We start from the raw sequence: 19,600 nt of genomic DNA, 5'->3' as shown, positions 1-19,600 counted from the left end.
CATCCAACACTCTGAAGGCTTGAACTTGAGACCAAAAGAGCTCTCACAGAAGCACGAGAATAAAGAGAAAGTCAGTTCTTTCAGAAGATCAGACAGAACGAAACATCCTGAAATTCAGGACTAACCTGAACCTTTGTGTTTGTTCTGCGAGACTGGGCAGTGCACATCCTGCTGGAAGGAGGAGCACAGTGCCATGTAGAGGTTCTGGGGTGGTCTAGCCTTCCCTCATGCCTAGGAAGTGCTGCCTAAGTCAGTCAGCTCTATGGCCTGATGCTTCCTAGAGATCAGCAGGGAACCGCCTGCAGAATTCCATCTGTGTTTGGGTTTTGGCCCTGTTTTGAATTTGTGAGAAACTGTGTGAAGTGTTGAGGTTTTTGCTCCTGGAGGGCTCCAGTTCTGTGCCACTCACCAGTCACGGACCCAGAACATGGACTTTGTCCAAATATAGCTGGGATGGCTTCTCACTTGAGTCAGGGTTGTGCCCATGGTAGTGCCATGTGAGGTGGTGTGGGCTCTCAAACCAGAGGCACCAGGCAGGTCCCATCCCAGCACTTGTTCCAGCCGTGCTGCAGGGAACATTCACTCTTCTGCAGCTGCATCCAGACCCACAGTGTTGGTGGCCAGCAGACTTGCAGAGCAGCACTACTGGCTTTAGGCAGGGGAACTCCTATCCCAGAAGGTATTCCCCTTGCACTGATAGTCCATGTGGACTGCAGCACTGCAGGGAAGTGCCTTGTACAGCTCTGCTGATAGATGGAACCACCCTGCTTTTCCTCCTTCACTCACTGGGAGAGGCTGGCAGTGTTTCAGCTTCTGTCCATTGTGTGGTGAGGTGGAGCTGTGTTAGGAGGTTTTTTTTTTTTTTTGGTGGCACAAGTTTGTTCTCAGCTCTTCTGTTTGTTCTTTGTTATCAGCTACTGAATTCCTCCTATACCTCCTGTGTGCTCCACTCCTATATGGTGAGGCTGTTCTTCTGTATTTTCCCTAAAATGAAACTCTGAATTTGCAACCTGCAAGTGTCACGTGAGCACATAATGGCCAATTGCTGGGCTGAGGGGCACATATGGGGCAGTGTTTGTTGACTGCTTTGATAAGTATTTCTGAAATAGGTGATGACTTCATCTTCCTTTCCTGCTCAGCACAGATACCAAGAACCAGCTCCTTTATGCCCAAATGCTCCTCTCCAGCCAACAAAAACGCCCCAGGCTTTATCACATCATTTGACTGAGCAACACAGAGCTGTACCACGCTCATGCACGAACTACACTGCAGTGTGACAGGGCAGGGGCTGGCCTGAAGCACCTCTCCTGGTGTTTTTACAGCCTCATCAGTTGTACACTCTGTGTCTGGCTGTCCAGGGTGTCTGTCCTCTGCTCAGGTGTGAATGCTCAGTGCAGCAGTGAGAGGCAGCCATGGGGCTGCTGCCACATTCCTCCCCTAGCTACAGGTCTCTGATCCTGCCCGTGCTTGCCATAGGCATCAGGACTTTCCAACGAGCAGGTTTCAGGAGAAATAGCTCATGGACAAGGTGCCATCACTGCAGTTGCCATGCTCCAGGCTCCATGGAGTGTGAAGGTAGTTCCTTCAGCTTTGTAAGGCACAGTGCAGGGACAGAGTCCCCTGATTTCCCACTGTGATGAGGAGTGACTTCCTCAGGACCTCCTGCAGGTGTCTGCATCATCTCTGTAGCCCATTCACATGGCCTGTTGCATATTCTCCACCAGACATCTACTGTGGTACTCATTTACCTGCTGAGATAACTCTGTGCTCATCTGAAATCAATTGCAGTGTGTCAGATCCTCTGGCCACCCAGGGAGCTGGTAGGAGAGATGTGCCCTACAGGGATTGTGACTTGTCCTTACCCAGCAGCCACTTCCTGAGGATAAACTCTGGAGAAGCAGCTCAAGCTCAAGCACCTCACTCTGGGTGAAGACCATCCTGTGCTGGTGGTTTTTCACCCAGAGGGTGGTGGGGCACTGAAGGGGCTCCCCAAAGAATGGTCACAGCCCCAAGGCTAACAGAGCTCAAGAGGCATTTGGGCAAGGCTCTCAGGCACATGGTGAGATTCTTGAGAGTCTTGTGCAGTGCCAGGAGTTAGACTTGATCATCCTGATGGGCCCCTTCCAGCTCAGCAGAGTCTATGGGTCTGTGTTCCTTTGCCTTTGGGAAGAGCCTGGCTTTGCCTTCCTTCTTGTTTCATCTGGTATATTCCCCTCCCAGTCAGCTCAGACAGCTGAAAGCACAGGAGCAGCAGGGAGTGGCTTTTTTGTGGCACTGACCTTCTCACCAGCCATCTTCCCATCTGTCTTGTGGTTCCCAGCAATGTTATCCTGCCTCTGCTGTCTCCTCTGCCTTTCACTTGAGACAGGTTCTCCGCAGAGCAGCGGTCAGATCAGGTATCTGCCTCGTGGATCCTGTAGCCAGAGGTTGTTGCATTCAGCTCCTAATTCCTACTACCCACAGCCCTCTGTGCTGTGTTCTGAGCCTGTTACCTTGGGGTGAGAGGTGTCAGCCCTTCTCTGTGTGGGGTTTATTGTGAAAGGCCCATCGAGGGGTACAGATGTGCAGGTCCTTACACGCTGCCTCTCAGCTTCCCTGGAGCTCAGGCTTTAGGATGAGCCACCAAACCTTATCTTTCCTGTTATCCCTAGAGCCTGCTGTGGTAGCCTTGGGCTTGGGTGCCTGCATGGGCAGACCTCTGCCTGCTTCTGCAAGCCTCTGGTGGGCAGTACACCCTGCCTGGCCACAGCACGGCAGGCAGCTGAGCCCTGTCGTGCTGCTCCGGGAGCTCTGCAAGGGCAAGAAGCAGTGGGATTTCCCTTCCCACACAGACTGGCTCCAGGGTCTCTTGGGACAGCCTGATGTGCTTCATACAGTGCAGACAGAACAGGCTAAAATAAATCAGACTGGGAGCCAGTGGTTGGAAGCTGTGCTGGTTTGCTCTGGGAATTTGGAACTACTTATCTCTCAGCCTGGGAAAAAGGAGTTGGTTCAAGGCATTAGGGAACCCAGTCTTGTGTGCTCCTGGCATTGAACAATATCTGCTTGGTCTGTGTGTCTGTCCTGCCATCCTGTGTAACCCACCATTCCACTCCTTATTGCAGATTAGTTCCAGGGCCTGTGCTGGCTGCAAACTGCCATACCAGAGTGGGCAGTACAGCTTCCCTGGGGTCCCAAATGGCTCTGTCCTATTCCAGGAATCCATTGGTCTCCTGCAAGCAGTCTGTGAAGAGGAACATGGTGGCACAGATCTGTGACTGCCGTGGCTGAATGCAGTCTGGAGGGAGAAGTAGCTGGGGAAGCAAAGGAAACCATGGCCAAAGGAACAAAGAGAAAGGAGATCCAGGGAAGCAGGGAGGTGGTAATGATGGGAATGAAGTAAAAGAAGAAAACAACAAAGTGAGGGAGAGCTGGAGATGTGTCTTGGCAGAGTGTGGGCACAGGTAAGCTGTGCAAGCAGGAGAGAGCTGGATGGCAGCATAAACCACTGTGTGTGCATAACTCACTCCAGTATGATTTGGGGCTGCATGTTGCAGGCCCCCAGATCGACTCTATGCCCACTGATACAAAAAGCTGGACCTGAGAGGAGACATGGCTTGAAAACCAGGCTCACGGGTCAGAGGAGCAGAAGCATCTGTTGTGTGTCAAGCCATTAGGATGGCAGCTTTGGACTTGCAAATGTTTCTTGGTATCTTTCCTACTGGGTAACTGGCATTTAAATCCACTGATATTCCAGCCTGGCTTCAGCTTACCTTGAAAGGTCAACTATTAGTGTTGTGTCCAGTCTCAGCTTTGGTTGTATCTCCCCTGTCTGTATCTCCCCTACCTGTGGCTGTCTCAGGATGCTGTGTCTCCAGAGCAGCAGGGACATGGCTGTGTGTGTGGAAAAGCAGGAGGATCCTGTTTCTTGGGAGGTGCTGTATGTGAGAAGAGGAGCTGAGAAGCTCTCGTGCTCTCTGATGGTTGTGGTAACTTGCACTTAAGTCAAAAGCGGAGGCACAGAGAGTAACATGGCCAGTAGCCCTCTGCCTGTTGCAAGGTCACTGTGAGCTGACTGGCTGGCATGGGTATCTGAATTGATGTGCTGATTGGATTTCCTATGTCTAACCAGGTTCCCAGGACTCCTAGGATGAGGCTGCTGTGAAGGACTGGTGGATCCCCTGCCCGTGCTGTGGTGCCTGCAGATTGCCCGTGATCCCCTTTCCAGCTGGAGCACCGTTACCAAGGCTGCTGGGAAGAATGACTGTTGGATGCCTACTGCAAGCCCCTGTCCTGGGGAGGACTTGGCTCCCTGTGCTGCTGCTGGCAGCCTCTGCTCACTGCCACTGGCCCAGCGAGCCAGCAGAAGTGGTTCGGGACTGGGAGAACCAGCTGGAGGCCTCCATGCACTCGGTGCTCTCGGAGCTGCGGGAGGCGGCGCCGGCTGTGGTGGGCATTCCCGACAGCTCTGCCGTGGTGGGACGCTACTTCAGAGTCTCCATCCCCACGGATTTAATTGCTTCCAATGGAGAGGCTGTCCAGGTGAGAAACACCATTCCCCAAGGATTGTTTTTGGTTATATTCATGCAGGATCGAGCGAGTCACCCCACTAATGGCCTGGGTCATGAGGGTGGCTGGAAGCAGCCTTACAGTTTTGTAGGACTACAGGAGAAGGATTTTTATAAAAAATTAGTCTCATCTCATTGCAAAGTTTCTCTCTTCTGTAACAAAGAAGACTTCTCAGAGATGACTAATTGAGTTTGTTGGCTATATTTAAACTATTGAGATGCTCTGCCCCTGGAACGATGGGCACATCCATGAGGAGATCCTGCCGTGGGATCTGGGGAGCCACAGATTCCCTGGGACTGCTGCTCGGGCTCAGGGAGTTTGCTTCACTGTGGTAACAAAACATTGCCAGACAAACAGACCTGTCCTGCCAGCAGGGCTTTGGGCTGCCTGGGACACTGTCTCTCCTGACCTTGCCCCTAAGTCCCCTTGGGAAAGATGGTAGCCTTTCCCCTTATCTGACTTAAACTCCTGTGAGGCACTGCAAGGACCCGAAAACTGAGTTTTGGAATCAGCCCTGAGTGCAGGAGAGGGTTAGAATAGCCCAGAGGAAGGTAGGGACATGGCCAAACACAGGTATGCTCATTGTTAGTCCTTTCCTGGAAGGGTTTGCTTGGATCACATGGAATTCAGAAAATTCTTTTCTTAAAAAAAAGAACTGCCTTCCAGTCTCAGGATTCCTTTTCAAAGAGCATTATAAAGCATTATAAAAAGACAAGCTTCTGGTGTGTCTTAGAAGATCAGAGGGAGAAGGAGAGCAAGTCAGGAGCAAGTCTGACATCTCAGTTTCTCCTGGAAGGCAGGTTTGGTTTAGCTCTGTGTACAGTCCCACAGTTATCCCAGTCCTGATATGTGATCCTGCTGGCTCCAGCAAGGGTGCCAGACCACAATGTGCCAGGGTGGGCAGAAAATCTGAAGAATGCAGCTGTTATGGACAGAGGGTCAGACAGGGGGAGGAGGGCAGTGGGTGAGCCCCAGGCCAGAGGAGTTGGGGAAGGGGCCAGGCTGGTCTCAGTGCCTCTGTGCTGACCCATGGCCAAGGTCCCTGCCCGGCCTCACCCACAGCCTGTGCTCAGAGCACAGGGCACCTGTACAGCACCAGGCTGCCAGAGCCTGTGGTGAGCCCCAGATCTCATGTTACAGAAATGATAACTTTGGGTTGGCATTTTGCATCCAAGTGGCTTGTCTGGTGTTGTCTAATAGCTGCTTTGATGGCAAGAATAAGTGTCAGTATTTATATAACACCACAGCTTCCTCTGTCATCTTTTCCTGGCACAAAAGTCATCTGTGATAGCTCAAGTAGCTGCAGGAAAATACTGATGGATTATTTCCACCCCACCTGATGGCTTCCAATTCTGCCTCTGCCATGTAGGTATGAGGTGTTGACCAACACCAACATGCCTGGAAGGGCCTGGGCTGCAGCAGGACCCAGCAGCTGCTGGTTGTGTGTAGTTCAGCCAACTCTGGGAGTGATTTTCATGCTTATCCCTGGGTATACCCGAGTGCATGTTGCATCTGTTCGCCTTGAAATTGATTTTAAAAGTGCAGCAGGCTCTCACTTAGCTGCTGTCTCTGGAAGGGCTCTCCTTGCAGACAATGCATGTTGGCTGCTGAGCACAGCTGACCTTTGCTGTGGGGATTTGATTCCTGGCTAGTGGGAACTGCGTAGGCACTTTTGGGTGCTAGGATGCATTTTTGTTTTACTGGTAAATTTCAGGGCAGATTGCTCTGGTCTTTTTCTCAGGCTGCCTGGCATTTCTCAGCTGGCACAGTAAAAGCATAATACTTGTGAATCTCAGTCTCTAGTGTACTTAAACCCTGCTAAGAAAGAATAAGGACTTCTGTGCTTTCTGAGATGGAGCAGGGCTTACAGTGAGATAGGGTTACCTGTATTTTTACCTCTTAAATTTCAAAGAAATTGCCTACAATATTTTATTTTTAAAAACTTGCTGACAGTTCCTGTCCCCAGACTCCCACTGGAGCCTGGAGAAAGTGTGATTGCTTAATTTCTAGATGATTCCCACTGATTATTTCTTGGATTGTGGTGGGGATCGCCTTGAAGCTCCTTCTCAGATCCTCTCCCTGCTTGCTAGCAGATTCCAGCCAGCTGTAGACAAAATACTTTTATCTGCAAACTGGGCTGTGGGATGGAAACAACGCCAGGCATGTGCAGCATGGCGGAGGAGTGCCCCGCAGGCACGCACTCCTGCACAGTCAGGTATGTGCTCCTGGGAGCAGTCCCCAGCCTTTCCCTGCCACCCCCAAAGCTGCTGAACAACAGGTGAGAGTTTTATGGCTAAGGACGAAAGCAAGTTCATTTGAAAGTGCTCAAGCTGTAGAGAAAAGAAGTAAAAACCTACCACATGTCTGAATTTCAGAGTCTGTTTCTACGTTGCTCAGGGCCAGCTGCCTGCAAGGCACTGGGGCCATGGTAACACCCTTCCCCTGTGCCTTGTGTTCCCAAGCAAGTGCCTTGGTCAGGCACTATCACGTCCTCTGGAAAGCAGCTGGAGCTTGCAGGTATTCCAGCTGTTGGGTTTGGCAGCAGGTCAGTCCAGATGCTGTCCTCTAGCTTCCTCACTGCAGCAGGGCTTCTGGCTGTGAGACTGCTCTCCAGCTGTCTGGAGATGGCTGGGAATTAAAATTCCTTGCTGTGGCTTCCTGAAAGACATCTTGCAGCCCTTTCTGTCACATCTGACACCAAAACATTGGTATTTTTATGAGGTTTGTGTTAAAACACCCCATTTCCCCATATCATACAGCCCCCTTGCCATACACAATGTGTGGGTGGGTTGCCACTGGCTCCCACTGGCTCCTGGCAGATGCTGGCTAGGACAGAGCAGACATGGGCATTAGTGCTGGTACCTTCCTCAGTCATCATCTCCTTAACCCCTTTTCCATGAGGACTGTGGAGTCTGACCTGTTACCTCTCAGCTGTGTCCTGTCAGAGAACAGATCATGCTCCAGTCAAAGACCAGTTGGATTTCCTGTTCCTGCCACTTCCATTTGAAGCTGCTCCAGAATTTGGCTGCTCTGATTAAAAATGCAGCTTCTAGCCTAAATTTAGAGATGGCTAGAAATATTTATATGTGCTGCCCTTTAGCCTAAATCAATTCTACCTTCATAATATTTACTTCCCTTATGTATTTATAGGTGACAGGCATATTCCCCATCTTGATTTTATTAGGTTAAACAAGCCAACCTCTTTAGTCTTTCTCATAAAATAAGCTTTCTTTCCTTCCCTTAAGCTTTGCAGCTGTCTTCTGCACCTCCTCCAGTTTGAGTTTATTTTTCTTATGTTTGCATGACCACAGTGTTACAAAACATTCCAGATGAAATTTTACCAGAACCTTTTATAAAAGCATCGAACTTCCTTTTCTCTTCTATAAATAGACTTGTTTGATACATCCTACAATCGTTTGCTTTTCCGTGTCTGCTTTGCTTTGCTTTGGACATCTTCCTATCAGCTGAAATATCCAGGTCTGTAGTTTTTGCTGCTTCCAGTTGTTGAGTCCCAGAAAAGGACAAAAGGTGAGGTGCATGATTTGGTGTAGTGGCTGCCAAACATGGCTCTGCACTCATCCCAGTAGCCAGGGTATGCTATCCCCACAAGGATACATTACCCACAAGGAACCCTTGCACAACCTGATATCCTAAATGCATATAGAGACACTATTAAATAACTTTTATTTAAAGATGGCTCTATAAAGCATGCTGGAAGGAGAGAAACTCCTGGTGTGTTCTGCTTCCCAAGGCACATTCCTGCCAGAGCAGGAAATTTGCTGTGTCTTCTTGAAGGTCAAGTAAAGCTGCTGCCCTGCCTTCAGTCCTGGTAGTGTGGCATGGGTTTGTAGCCAATGCTGAGGAGCTCAGGTGAGCACAGGTGAGCATTCCCAGCTGTGTCTTAGCCCCTCATTCTTTTTTTTGTTTGAAGTGCATGGTTTCCATAGGGCTTTGTTGGGAAGACAGGTAAAACACATAGCAGAGGCCCTGAGAAGCTGTCTCTGTAAGCAAACACAGCTGGTGGGAAAATGATTAGAACAACAGAATTCACTCAGATGAATTACACAGTGAGCTATGGAGCAGGTTTGGAGGTTATCAGAGACTGGATATTCATCTGGGAAAAAGGGAGTCTTGCTTTCATAGAATCACAGAGTTGTTTAGGTTGGAAAATACCTTTTAGATTATCCAGCCCAGCCATCAACCCAGCACTGCCAAGTCCACCACTAAACTTTCCAAGCAGGAGGCTGAGTTTCCAATGGTTGTTCTATTTGCCATCTGCTGAAGCAGCTTTTACTGAACAGCTTTGCTCTCATCAGATGTCAGGGACCTTGATTTATAAACAGGATCCACAGAGATTGGGTTGCAGGAGTCCTGACGTGGGTATCTACTGTCAGGGCTGTGCTGCTCACCTCAATTCTGCTCCAACCCCAAAGCCCAGGGCTGGATGTTGACAGCCAGCCTGCAGTGCCAGGACACACTTGCTTTCAGGGAAGAAAACCACAAAATACTGACTTTTTTTTTTTTCCCTCTTGCAATGATCTTTATTTCAAAGCATTTGAACTGAATGTGAAATTTATTAAAGTGGCATTTCTCAAAGGAAGAAGAGAAGCAAGGAGCAGTCCCGAGGGGCTGTGTCATCAAGCTGGGTATCTTAAAAGGCTCTCTGTGTCAAGGCATTTGAGCTTCACCTCCTCCCTGGGGTCCCTGGTTTTCTTGGACTAACTGGGAGGTGCAGCAGCAGCCGCTATTTACAGGCGAGCACACGGGGATAAATGGCAGTGCCTGGAACAGGTCCAGGCAAAGGAAGACTTGGGCAGGGTTTTGCTGGGTTGCCACGCTGCAATCTGAGTGATAAGATGAGCTGATAAGATTCCTTCAGGGAGGCCAAGGGGCCTTATCTTTTTCCTGCAGGGAGAGACCCGAGTCAGAGAATTTGGCATTTTCAGTGCACGCTTAGTAACAAACTCTGAATTTGGAGGAGTGGAAAATGTGACTCGGTCTAATTATAAACTGGCTTTTCAGACGGGCTGGGAAGTTCCTTGTTTTGTCCTGCTCTTACAGGTTGTTGCTTTGAGCATCCAGGGAGACAGAGGTACGTGACAATAATGAGAATCCTGCGAAGGAGCAGACCTGAGGCTGCAGGATCTGGTCTGCCTTTCCTTGCCATGCTCTTGAAAGCCAGCTCTCCAGCAATCTGCTGATGGGAGGAATAAATTGCCAGGACTGGTTAGCTGTGCGGTGGCAGCACTAAACCCCCAGCACTTGGCATCCCTGCTCTGTGGTATTTTTGCTTCCCTTTGGCCTTTCACTTATAAAAAGTGGCGCTGAAAGAAGAGCCCGACCAAACTTTTTTTTAAAGCTGTTTGAGGCTTTTCCTGCCCCGTGCTCACCCCCTGGCCAAGGGACAGAGCGGGGTGTGGGCAGCCCGTGCTGACCCCAGCCCTGGCGCGGGCGGGCTGCGCCTGCCCGCTCCAACAATAAGGCTAAACAAATCCTTCCAAGCTGCTTGCATGGACCGATGAAAGGAGGATTTCTTGGGACACTCAATGTTTTGTAGTGACCTCCCAGTGAAACAGCTGTTGTGTTCCCTTGCCCAGGCAGAGTGGGACGCTGAATGGTGTCCTTATAGCCAGCACAGAGGCACAGCTGGAAAAGAAGCCGTCATGGCAGGAGTATGCGAGGGTGGCATGAGCTGGGCGTAGCTGCTCAGCCTGCACCTTTGCAGAGCCGTTTCACTGATGGTTAAGGAGCTGGTCAGACAAAGCCCAGCTCGTGTGGAAGGCAGGCTGAGCCCACAGCACAGCCCTACACCCACATCCACAGAGGAGGGGGGCTGCTTTCTGTGCGTGAGGCTTCACTGGCTCCTTGAATGGCTGGAAAATGCAGATTAGCAGGAGACACGTGAACTTCTCATTCAGGTTGTCATGAGCACATAAAAGCAGAGCAGCTACTTCGAGTAGCTTTGCTGCCTGGTCCTTCAGAGGTTGAAGTTTGAACTTGAAGATGAGGGTCAGGGCACAGTGATGTGGCCTCTGCAAGCCTTATTCCCCCTTAGCTCAGCTTTCTGGGCTGGGTTTGACTTGTTTTTCTAAAGCAGCAGCTTCACTGCATGGAGACATACTGGAAGGGCTTTGCAGGGCTTTTGCTGGGACCAGCCAGAATGTGGAGTTAGCTCAACCATCCTGCCTTACCTGTGCACAAAGGAAGCACCAATTACTGGCTGTTCTTGTGTAGCTTTTGGTCTCTGAACAGAGGTGGTGAGCTCCTGCTGGTAATGAAGGCTCGGGTCGCCGAGGCTGACGTACTTCTGAAAGCCAGTCAAGTCTCTGGGCTGTTTTTAGACTTCCAGGGGCAGAGACATCTGCATGAGATGTCCTGGAGCAGCTTGTTTTGTCCGTGAGTTCCTGGGTCTTTGGGCTGCTGGGTACCTGCTGTGCAAGGTACACAGCAGCCCAGAGGAGCAGTGTCTGCTGAGGATACCCAAAAACCTTGGGAGGTAAGGCAGTCCCTTCCACAGGGAAGCATCTGTTTTGCAAGTCCTTCCTGCTCGCTGTGCCAAGCACAACTTTCCTGTCTCCAGCCTGAGCTTTCCCATAGCACAGCACTGCAGCAGCAGTGCCCAGTGAGCAGAAGGCTCTGAGAGGTGCCCATCCTCCTTGCACCACTGCTTTCTGGGCCTTGTGTTTCTAGGCATGGCCTGTCTGGTGTCCTAGTTTGCAGTTCTGTTGTGTTTGAGAAAAGGAGGTGGCAAGTAAGGTTGGAGGCTCCTTCACACGATCTCTCCTGGATGCACACAGGCCAACCTCCCTGGCAGGGCTGTTCCCCGTGGCCAAAGCCCCACAGCCTCATGGAATCACAGGATATTCTGAGTTGGAAGGGTCCCACGAGGACCATCAAGTCCAAGCCCTGGCCCAACACAGAACAACAGGAAGAATTGCCATGTGTCTGAAAGCATTGTCCAAGCACTTGAACTCTGGCAGCTGTGGGCTGAGGGCTCTCCAGCTCCTGCCTTGCACCGTCACATTCCATGACCCAGTGCAGCAGCCTCTGCTGCCGTGGGACCTGCCTGGGGCTGTGGTTCCTGGACAGCTTGGTCTGCAGGCACAGTGCAGCCTCTGTGCCAGGTGAGGAGTGCACATGATGGATCCACAGGCAGAGCCTGCCTCCCAAAACAAGGACTGTCCTCTGAGCTGGAGCCTGCAGGCCCCATGCCCATCACTTCTCCTGACTCCAGTCTGGCTGTGCTCTTTGCAGTGCCCACGGTTCCAGCAGCACTGGGTGGATCTGAAGCCAGTGTCCCTCCCCCAGCTTGTGTGGGACAAGGCAATGAGAATCTGCCTACCCATGGATCTGATTCGGAGCTGAGGCTGCCTGTTGCTTCTGCTGCCAACACTGCCCATGCTGCAGCATTAGCAGGGGGTTTAAGATGAAGCTTGGGCTTCGGCAAACAGCTTAGGCTGGACTCTTTCTCTGCAGTTATATTTGCATTTGAATTGCGATGAATTTCCATTTTCCTCCCCTGCCTGCTGGTTAATTACTTGCAGAAGCCTGAGCCTGCAGACTTGGTGTGACCCTGGCTGGGTCAGTCGGTTGGGCACAGCTCAGCTCAGCTCACCTTCTGGAGGGCCCAGCTGGGATATTCCTCATTGCTGGCCATGTGTGTTGGGCTGATGCTGAGGGAGTCTGGCTACAGTAAATTGCCATCAGTAATTACACCCCAGATAAAACTCTGGCACAGGGTCTGTCTCTCAGCAGCTGCTGGGCACAGGGAGGGGAAGGGGGCAGTGGGAGATCTGGCAGAGCTGCAGGACTGTCCATGCTGACTCTGCCCAAAAGCAGCCATCAGGGCGTTTTTAGGACTGATTTGAAAGGAGCCGACTCCCAGCTGCTGCTGCTGCCTGTGTGAAGGTCTGTCAGCACAGGCAGGGGAGATCCCACTGGAAACTTCCAGGACTGGGAAGATTTCATAGTGGTGTGCTCTAGTGAAGATCTCTGGCAGGATCCTATGGCACCTGTCTCCTGGCAGAGGGCTCGCTGTCTCCTTTTCAGGGGATTCATCAGAAGGAGGAGGACTAAATACCTGGAGGATTAAAGGGCACTCTTGTAAGTAAGAATGCAATTTTTGCCTGAATTCCCTCGAGGCAGAAGTTTTGCTCACTGCTCCTTTGCTTATCTTTGTCTTGTTGGCCACAGGGTTTTAAGATCCAAGTTTAAAAAAACAAGTCAAACTGAGCTATCTTCTTTCATGAGCTGACTGCTCTTGGCTGGCCTAAAAATAACAGGCCATGTCTATCTGAAAGGATTTTGTGAACAAGGTCTTCAAAACCAGCCAGACCACTCACTGTATGTATTTTAAATCACAATCATGGCTTATTTTTTTAATGGTCTTCAGTACACTGCCAGGCTTGTGTAATCTTTAGCCAATAAGCATTCATTTACAATTATCTCAAATAATGGGAAAACAAAGACAGCCTTTTTTTTTTTAAACTTGGGCAATGGAAGAGTTATTTTGAAACCAGACCCCTTGAGGGAAATGGCAGGGCTTAAGGCTGATACTTATTGCATACATAGAAAAGTGGAAAACTTTTAACATGAAAACTAGAGATCCCAAATCATTAACTATGTGTAGCCTTAACAAATACCCTTTGAAGCAATACTTGAAGGAAACATTGCTAGAACAGAGTCCAGGTCTCCCTCCTCACAGTTCACACCACTGCAAACACAGCAGTGACGTGGACAGGACAGACCCACGCCAAGGTCTCTGCTGGTCAGCGTTTGTTTAGGAGCAAGTATTTTTATCCATCATGCTAACAACTTTATTTATCTGCTCCAATCTTTCTGGGCTCTTCCTTTGTCACATGAACATGGATGATTTCTGCTATCAGGTCAGTAGCTGTGTTTAAAGCAGTGCAGAGACATGGAATGCTTGTGACTTGTTGCCTTCTCAAAGATTTCCCAGGGGAGGCACAGGCTTCATAGGAGTAATCCACATAAATTTGATTTTCTTAATCATCTCTTGCAGAGCCTTTAGAAACAGTCCACATCTCCTCACAGGCTGAATACAGCTGAACTAGCTCAGCTCTTTTTAAATCAAGTTTAAATGGGTTTATAAATGTTTTGCAACTGTCATATCCCTGCTAGAACAACTCATCCCAGCCAGTGATTGCTTGGCCTGTTTTTGTTTTTCAGGAGAGCCTAGTTTTTGGTGTGAATCTGTCTGGCTGCAGTTTCCTTTTCCAGCATGGGCCCTACATGTAAACTGTACATTTTAACTGTAGTTTAAAAATGGTTTTCCAAGCAGGAAATATTCAGACTGGCCTGTGCCTCCCTCGCCGTCATCTCTGTGTGTGGGGTCAGGCACCTTTCTGAAGGGAGTTTGGCTGTCAGAAGTAGGAGCAGAGATGACTAAAGGAAGAATCACCTTGTGGCATGAGACTGGATAAAATACTGCTGCTTGCAGGTCTTCTCCTCAAGTCATGGCAGTGCCCAGGGAAGAGGCAGCAGCAGCAAACTCTGACTCTCAGGAAAGCTGTGTGGAGTGTTTGATCCTGTAATTAAGGGCTTTTGCAGAGTGCACAGAAGGGGAAGATTTGTTCCAAATGTAGCCTAAAATTACACACTCAGAGTGAATTTAACCACTCACTATTAAAGTTTTTATTCTTCTTGATTGTGTAAGCCTCAATAATGCTGTGGCTTTGTCCTGGCTCCCTATGTTTCTGTTCCTTATGTGTGCCCAGCCCTGCCTTCCTCCACAGTGGGCAGGTTAGTGGCTAATTTTGGCACAAGAGGATAAAGAGTGGAACCATCCAGCTCCTGCTACTGTAAATGCTTTATTGCACTGAGCATTGTCCTGGCATCTCAGTTTTTAGAGGGTGTGATGAAATGAGACTTTTTTAAAGGAAGATGGGGGCAGGTCAGTGCTTCTGGCTGGGCAGGAGCAGACCCTGCCTTAGTTCTCTTTTGGAAGAAGAAATGTCAAGGAAGGACAATTCGTTCCTTTGTTCCTGCAGGAGCGAGGCTTGGCTCCCTGTGCCCAGCTCAGGTGAAGGGCTGCCTTTCCTTTGGGATGTCTGGGCTAAAAGCAGCTCCTGTTCTTGCAGTGGAGGAGGAGTGACTGCAGCCACAGCCCTGCCAAAACTCCCTGTCCTCTGCCAGACACGTGGGTACACAGCAAGGCCAGGGCAAGGATGCTCACATGTTGGTGCATGGTGGCCTACATTGAGGTACAGGGCCCTTGGGACAGCTTCCTCCAGCTGTTGTAAGCAAGAATCTGAATTCTCTGCTCTGGGATATTGCTGGTGAGGAGTTAACTAAAGCTGTGCTGAGAGCTTTAAACTCTGCTCCATAAGTTGTGCCCAGCGTGTGGCTCATGATGTACTCTCCAGCTTGTCCAGGCTGGCTGAAACCCTCTGCAGCTCTTGCACAAAAGCTTTTTTTGTGCTGCTCTTGCCAAAAGACTTTTGGGCTGGCAGAGCTGTGCATCCAGAGCCTTCAGTGTGCTGAAACCCACAGCGTGGGGGTGAGCCCCAGGGTGCTGCCTGCATCCAGGGAGTGGGAGTGGCACCTCACAGTGTGCCCAGCCCTGGAGCATCAGGCATCCTTCCTTGTCCATCCAGGGGCTTTCCCCAGCAGGACCTGCAGTGTGGCAGTCCAGCCCTGGCTCTGCACCTGCTGCTGGATGCAGGAATGCTCCTGCCAGGCAGGTTTCCTTGCAAAGCTCCTCTCCCAGCTTTGCATTTGGGTAAATTATGAAATATGTATAAGCTTTACAGTACTGCAGAGAACCAAAGCACCCTTTCAGGAAGAGAGCTGGAGCCTGGCTCCATGTTGGACTGTAGTGGGCCCAGACCATGGATCAGGCTGCTAAATGTGTCTCCATGAGCCCCAAAGCATCCTGTTTGCTCTGAGTGTCAGGGGGAGATGCCTCGTGGAGTTCTGGAAAGCCCAGCCAGCACACTTGCCAAACCCCTCCGGGCCTGGGAGGTGATAAAGCTCAGGTTACTCACTCTGGAGTACCTACAGCCCCGGGAAATGTCACAGCCCACCGAGCTGGCAGCCTCACCCCTTCAGTGCACAGCCCTGGATGTCAGCTGCCAGGAACTGGGGGGGCTTGGGGGTTTGCACCCACCCTCAGCTACAACCCAGGGCAGGAGACAGAGTCCCACGGGCTGAAAGAGGTAGCAAAGAGTATGCTGGAGTCCTGAGGTGCCTGCGTTCTGAGACAGAGCTTTCCCTTGCAGCAGCAAGTTGCTGTGTGAAGTCCTTCATTTTTAGCTAGCCTGGGGGTGAAGCCAAACTGCCATGCTGTCCTGTGTCATGTCCAGCAATTCCTCAGTCCATGTGCCACATCTCTGCCTGCCCACACTGGCCATTATACTGAGTCTGCTCCCTTCCTTTATCCTCAGCTGCCGTTCCTCTGGCAGAGCAGGACAACACCAGGTAGCTCTTAGGATTTCCTGCTGCTTGTTGAGAGCTGGTGTGCTCCAGCCTGGCCAGGGACTCAGAACCATAGCTGGCCAGCTCCCAGCCCCTCTGGGTCATCCTGGCTCTGGGGACAGTGGGACAAGCTGAAAATAAGTGGAGAAAATACATGTTCTGCTGAGCTGCTGGAGCAGTGGCCTTAATGTATCTAGGGTGGGCAGGGTGTGATGGGCTGAGGAAAGGAGCAAGATGGCCAAGCTGGGAGAGGAAGGAGTGGGAAGAGGGCAGTTAGATCAGCTCTGCTGTACAGCATAACTTCACCCTCAGCTTTGTCACTGTCCCCATGACGTAAATTCCCCGTCTGCTCTCAGAGAAAATGAACCACTTGTGCTTGGCAGTTGCACAGCAAGAGCACTTGCAGGCCAGGGGGCCTTGTGGGACTTTATGACCTCTTGTGGCTCCTTAAGCCCTTTGGGTCCAGTGCACCCTGCAGAGCTCATCCTTGCCAACATGCGGAGGAGGAGGCAATGGCTGCCATGCTCTGGCCAGGATGTTCCTTCCCCAGTTGTTACACTTCAGATTTTTTTCTTTAATCCTTGAAATTAAGTGTTACTGCTGATAGAACCTGTCCTCATGCTGTGCTTCTAAAAGCCTTTTTTGTTTGTTTGTTTGTTTGGTAGATCTCTGAAGCTGGGAAGGACTCCTTGCCTTCTTGGTTGCACTGGAATGCAGAGAGCAGTTCCCTGGAAGGGCTGCCCCTTGACACAGACAAGGGTGTCCATTACATCTCGGTGACCACTCTGCAGCCCTTCCCCAATGGGAGCTATGTCCCACAGACCACAAACGTCTTCTCCGTGGAGGTCCACCAGGAGGACCACAACGAGCCTCAGTCGGTGCGAGCGGCCGTCCAGGACACGAGTGACACAGCGCCCTTCATGTGTGGCTCGGAAGAGCCAGTCACCATCCTGACTGTCATTTTGGATGCTGACTTAACAAAAATGACACCAAAGCAGAGGATTGAACTCTTAAACAGAATGAGAAGCTTTTCAGAGGTGGAACTTCACAACATGAAGTTGGTTCCTGTTGTAAATAACAGACTCTTTGACATGTCGGCCTTCATGGCTGGACCAGGAAATGCAAAGAAGGTGGTGGAAAACGGGGCCTTACTCTCATGGAAACTGGGATGTTCCCTGAGCCAAAACAGCGTCCCCAACATCAGCAAGGTGGAGGCTCCAGCTAAGGAAGGAACCATGTCTGCCCGCCTTGGCTACCCGGTTGTTGGCTGGCACATTGCTAACAAGAAACCTCACCTCCCAAAGAGGATGCGGCGGCAGATCAACGCCACCCCTACGCCTTTGACTGCCATCGGGCCGCCCACCACTGCCGCACAAGAGCCACCCACCAGGATTGTCCCCACCCCGACGTCGCCCGCCATCGCGCCTCCCACAGAGACAACGGCACCCCCTGTCCGGGAGCCCATTCCGCTGCCGAGGAAGCCGACAGTCACCATCAGAACCAGAGGCCCCATTGTCCAGACGCCCACGCTGGGGCCAATCCAGCCAACCAGGGTAGCAGAAGGCACGGGCACGGCCTCCGTGCCGATTCGCCCCACCATGCCTGGGTACATAGAGCCCACAGCAGTGATCACACCGCCCTCAACTACCACCAAGAAACCAAGAGTCTCCACCCTGAAGCCAGCCACACCGTCCACGACAGATTCCTCCACGGCAATAACTCGAAGGCCCACTCGAAGGCCCAAAACGCCCCGTCCAACAAAGCCCCCCAGCACTACCAGGTCGCCCATCTCCAAGCTGACAACGGCCTCTCCGCCGTCCCGCGTGCGCACCACCGCCAGCGGGCTGCCCCGGCCCTGGGAGCCCAACGAGCCCCCCAAGCTGACCAACCACATTGACAGGGTCGATGCGTGGGAGGGCACGTACTTCGAGGTTAAGATACCGTCAGATACCTTCTATGACAAGGAGGACACCACCACTGACAAGCTGCAACTGACCTTGAAGCTGAAGGAGCAGCAGATGATCGAGGAGAATTCCTGGGTGCAGTTTAATAGCACCAGCCAGCTCATGTATGGCATGCCAGACCACAACCACATTGGGAAGCACGAGTACTTCATGTATGCCACCGACAAGGGCGGGCTTTTTGCTGTGGATGCCTTTGAAATCCACGTCCACAAACGCCCACATGGGGACAAGTCTCCGGTGAAGTTCAAGGCCAGGCTGGAAGGGGACCATAATGCAGTGGTGAATGACATCCATAAGAAGATCATGCTGGTGAAGAAGCTGGCTCTGGCATTCGGCGACAGGAACAGCAGCACAATCACAGTGCAGGATATTGCCAAAGGCTCCATCGTAGTGGAGTGGACCAACAACACACTGCCCCTGGAGCCTTGCCCTCGGGAGCAGATCCGGACTTTGAGCAAAAAAATTGCGGATGACTCTGGCAGGCCGAGCCCAGCTTTCTCCAATGTCCTGCAGCCTGAGTTCAAGCCTCTGAATGTGTCTGTGGTTGGTTCCGGCAGCTGCAGGCACATCCAGTTTGTCCCCGTGACCAAGGATGGCAGGGTGATCTCAGAGGCCACGCCAACGGTGGCAGCAGGCAAAGACCCCGAGAAGAGCAGCGAGGACGATGTGTACCTGCACACCGTCATCCCTGCCGTGGTGGTGGCCGCCATCCTCCTCGTGGCTGGCATCATTGCCATGATCTGCTACCGCAAGAAGAGGAAAGGCAAGCTGACCATCGAAGACCAGGCCACCTTCATAAAGAAAGGCGTGCCCATCATCTTCGCCGACGAGCTGGATGACTCCAAGCCCCCACCGTCCTCCAGCATGCCCCTCATCCTCCAGGAGGAGAAAGCCCCTCTGCCCCCTCCAGAGTACCCCAACCAGAGCATGCCGGAGACCACGCCGCTCAACCAGGACACCATCGGGGAGTACACTCCGCTGCGGGACGAGGACCCCAACGCGCCGCCCTACCAGCCTCCCCCCCCCTTCACTGCACCCATGGAGGGGAAAGGCTCCCGCCCGAAGAACATGACCCCGTACAGGTCCCCACCGCCCTACGTGCCCCCTTAACAAACAGGAGGCTCTCGGGGGAGAAGGGGCCTCCAGCTCCACACCGGTGCTGTCTGTGGGCCGGCAGCCCCCTCGCCAGCCGGGAACACGAAAGCCCAGCCCGCTCCCCAGCAGGCTCTCCCCGGCTGCGCCCGCCGCACCGGAGCGCTCGCGGGACTCGGGGGGACGCTCGTTTTATTTTTGCCTAACAAGCTTTGGTTTTATTTTATTCATAGAAAAAAATTCTCGGCTCAAAGACGCCTTCCCGGCGGCTGGGCTTCGGCCGGGGCCGGGCGGTGGGCAGGGAGGGGGGTCGGGACGGGTCGGGCCGGGTCGGGAGGAGCAGGCAGCACTGGGGTAGCACTCTGGGTCTCCGCTGTTTGCCTTTAACACTAACTGTACTGTTTTTTCTATTCACGTGTGTCTAGCTACAGGACGTAACATGAAAGGTAGCCTAAAAATAATTAAATTCAAGGGACTTTCTGAAGTCGATGGTTTAAGTTTTTACATTTAATCTGCTGTTTACCTAAACTGGGATGTGTAGTTTTTGGGGAGGGGGAGGG

At 51.6% G+C, this 19,600-nt stretch overlaps 1 protein-coding gene across 4 annotated transcripts in view; it reads left to right on the top strand.

Annotated features, from left to right (window-relative positions):
* The window catches only part of DAG1 (dystroglycan 1), a 49,598-nt gene extending 30,074 nt beyond the window's left edge, over positions 1-19,524 (top strand). For 3 of the 4 annotated variants that reach the window (XM_059856212.1, XM_059856213.1, XM_059856214.1), the window contains exons 2-3: positions 4,112-4,521; positions 16,650-19,524. In XM_059856212.1, the coding sequence (XP_059712195.1) occupies positions 4,240-4,521; positions 16,650-19,058 (2,691 nt within the window). In that variant the 5' untranslated portion in view covers positions 4,112-4,239 and the 3' untranslated portion in view covers positions 19,059-19,524. Of the gene's footprint in view, positions 1-3,420; positions 3,444-4,111; positions 4,522-16,649 lie in introns of those variants that run through there. The other variant, XM_059856215.1, reaches the window with a different exon arrangement.
* The last annotated feature ends 76 nt before the right edge of the window (positions 19,525-19,600 follow it).

This window comes from Haemorhous mexicanus, chromosome 11, assembly GCF_027477595.1.
Source record: "Haemorhous mexicanus isolate bHaeMex1 chromosome 11, bHaeMex1.pri, whole genome shotgun sequence".
In the NCBI taxonomy this organism is placed as follows: domain Eukaryota; kingdom Metazoa; phylum Chordata; class Aves; order Passeriformes; family Fringillidae; genus Haemorhous; species Haemorhous mexicanus.
The sequence above is the reverse complement of the archived record's forward strand: the minus strand, read 5'-3'. Positions and strand labels throughout refer to the sequence as shown.